The following is a 3,098-nucleotide window of genomic DNA, read 5'->3' as shown; positions in this document are numbered from 1 at the left end:
GGATTGCACTCAATGGAGAGAGGTACATCTGGTAGATGTCTGCCCATGGAATCAACAACCCGTATATGCTATTTATGATGAATCATTGGGCAACAACCACAACCCTGGTTGGTGGGGTCACCCACTTTTTGGTCTGGATGAGAATCTCAATAACGGCCATAGTTTCTATCTATTCAGCTATTAAGAGGACGAGGCAACACTTCAGTCTTCACTAATCCGGATTGCAGCCCAAGTAATTCGCAAGGTATGCCATCCTGTGACCAACTGTTCACATATGATACCTCTTACAGTACCTTGTCTCTGGAGACATCATTAAAACATTACATTGAAAAGAGCGAGGTAATGAGACAATCGCAAGCTGACTCTCTTAAAGAATTAGAAGATCAGATAGATTAGCTTGCATGGAAACTCAGGAGTACTGGGGCCAAGAGGAAAAGAACAATGTCATATAGTGACATTGAGGAGTGGCAGAACGACAGCCTCTATTATGCCAGAAGTACCAGATGCGATAACAAAAGTACCAGAAAATTTGGCTATTGATGATGACCAGTTACTTAATAACGGAAGCAGCACCAGTTCAGAAGTAAGACCATCTACAAAAGATGAAGCTCCTCAAGACATGAATTCTCAATCAACACAACCTCTAGCCAATGACACACAGCAAGCACAGGACCTCATCCAACAACAAAGTGAACAAGAAACACGGTGGTATCCTCCACCCTTCCCGTCCAGGCTGAAAAAGAAAGACGACAGCAAGAAATTTCAGAGGTTTCTGGATATTCTCCAACAGCTACACATTAATATTCCCCTGATAGAAGCATTAGAGCAGATGCTGAGTTATGTGAAATTTCTCAAGGATATTCTCGCCAACAAGAGAAAGATTGGGGAAAGTAAAACAGTTGCACTAACATATGAGTGCAGCGCTCTGTTTCAAAATACTCTCCCTACTAAAATAAAGGACCCTGGGACTTTTACATTGCCCTGCACCATAGGAGGGAAGATAGTCGGAAACACGCTGTGTGATTTAGGAGCAAGCATAAACTTAATGCCCTTGTCAATTTTTAAAAACCTGGACATCGGCGAAGCAAGGCCAACCACGATCACATTACAGCTAGCTGATAGATCGATAAAGCTTCCTGAGGGCAAGATAGAAGATGTTCTCGTGCAAGTGGACAAATTTATCTTCCAAGCAGACTTTGTCATATTGGATTATGAGGCCAATAGAGAGATTCCTATCATCCTAGGATGCCCATTTCTTGCCACAGGGCGAACATTAATCGATGTGCAGAAAGGAGAATTGACCATCCAGGTCGATGATCAAGAAGTAAAATTCAAGGTACTCAATGCATTGAAGTACCCATGAGACATAGAGAACTGCCAATATATCGAGGAGCTGGGGGGAGAACAGTGGCACGAACCCCTGAAGGAAATGGAGGAGGAGGATTTTGAAGTCGGCGCAATGTTGGAGGAGGATTGCGCCACAATTCATGCTGAATCTAATTTTGAACCACTCAAGTTATCTGAACAGACATCGCAGCGCATTAAGCCATCTTTAAAAGAGCCACCTATGTTAGAGTTAAAGTCCTTGCCAGTACACCTAAAGTATGCTTACTTAGGAAGTAACGATCCGTTACCGGTTATCATTTCTGCATCACTGAGTAAAGAGAAAGAAGATGCTCTCATACGGATCCTAAGAAATAACGCAAAAGCATTAGGATGGACCTTGGTAGACATTCAAGGAATCAGTCCCTCGTATTGTATGCACAAGATCCACCTGGAAGAAGGAAAGAATGGATCAGTAGAAAGGCAACGCCACTTGAACCCTGCCATGAAGAAGGTTGTAAAGAAGGAAATAGTAAAGTGGCTGGACGCAGGTGTCATCTACCCGATATCTGATAGCAGTTGGGTGAGTCCAGTTCAATGTGTTCCGAAGAAAAGGGGATGACAGTCATCACTAATGACAAGAATGAATTGGTTCCCACAAGGACAACTATGGGGTGGAGAATCGGCATGGATTATCACAAGCTGAATTTGGCCACTAAAAAGGACCACTTTCCACTCCCATTCATTGATGAGATGTTAGACAGACCTGCGGGGAATGAATTTTTCTGCTTTCTTGATGGCTATTCAGGGTATAACCAAATAGAAATTGCGCCGGAGGACCAAGATAAAACAACCTTCATGTGCTCATTTGGTACGTTTGCATTCCGATGCATGCCATTTGGACTCTGTAATGCACCAGGCACTTTTCAACGATGCATGATGGCAATATTCTCAGATTACTTGGAGGAGTCAGTCGAAGTATTCATGGATGATTTCTCAGTCTTCGACAGTAATTATGACTCTTGTTTGTCTAACCTTGAAAAAGTTTTGAAGAGATGCGTGGCAACAAATCTTGTTTTCAACAGGGAAAAATGCTACTTTATGGTGGAAGAAGGAATAGTTCTGGGTCACAAAATCTCCAAGGCAGGATTGGAAATTGATCAGAAAAAAATCGACGTAATGTCCAAATTACCCCCACCTATGAACGTAAAAACACTTAGGAGCTTTCTAGGACACGCGAGGTTTTATAGAAGATTTATTCGCAACTTCTCCCAGATCGCAAGACCCTTAAATGCACTTCTTGAAGCTGACCGCGAGTATAATTTTGATGACGCCTGCACCAAAGCATTTAACACATTGAAAGATGCACTCATCTCAACACCCATTTTTATTCGCCCGATTGGACGCAACCATTCGCATTGATGTGCGATGCCAGCAAATATGCTGTGGGTGCAGTTTTGAGTCAGCGCAAGCATAAGGTGTTGCATCCTATTTATTATGCGAGCAAAACACTGAACGACACGCAGGAGAACTATACGACCACAGAAAAGGAAATGCTCGCAGTGGTATTTGCACTGGAAAATTTCCGACAGTACTTAATCAGAACGAACGTGGTGGTGTATACGAATCACTCTGCGATTAAGTATTTAATGACGAAAAAGGATGCAAAACCGAGGCTGATACGGTGGATGTTGCTTCTGTAAGAGTTCGACCTAGAAATCAAAGACTGGAAGGGCACCGAGAACCAAGTCGCAGGTCATTTGTCAAGATTGGAA

At 42.9% G+C, this 3,098-nt stretch overlaps 1 protein-coding gene across 1 annotated transcript; it reads left to right on the top strand.

The window, feature by feature from the left end:
- Positions 1-487: 487 nt before the first annotated feature.
- Positions 488-1,363, top strand: LOC120084138. Its single transcript, XM_039040038.1, has one exon. The coding sequence runs from the start codon at positions 488-490 to the stop codon at positions 1,361-1,363; it is 876 nt and encodes a 291-aa protein (XP_038895966.1).
- The last annotated feature ends 1,735 nt before the right edge of the window (positions 1,364-3,098 follow it).

Source organism: Benincasa hispida, chromosome 8, assembly GCF_009727055.1.
Source record: "Benincasa hispida cultivar B227 chromosome 8, ASM972705v1, whole genome shotgun sequence".
NCBI lineage: Eukaryota > Viridiplantae > Streptophyta > Magnoliopsida > Cucurbitales > Cucurbitaceae > Benincasa > Benincasa hispida.
Note: the sequence above shows the minus strand (reverse complement) of the source record. Positions and strands in the feature narration are given on the sequence as shown.

Excerpts from the sequence above, each read along its gene's own strand:
- LOC120084138 (XM_039040038.1), top strand. The coding sequence starts at position 488 with ATGCCAGAAGTACCAGATGCGATAACAAAAGTACCAGAAAATTTGGCT.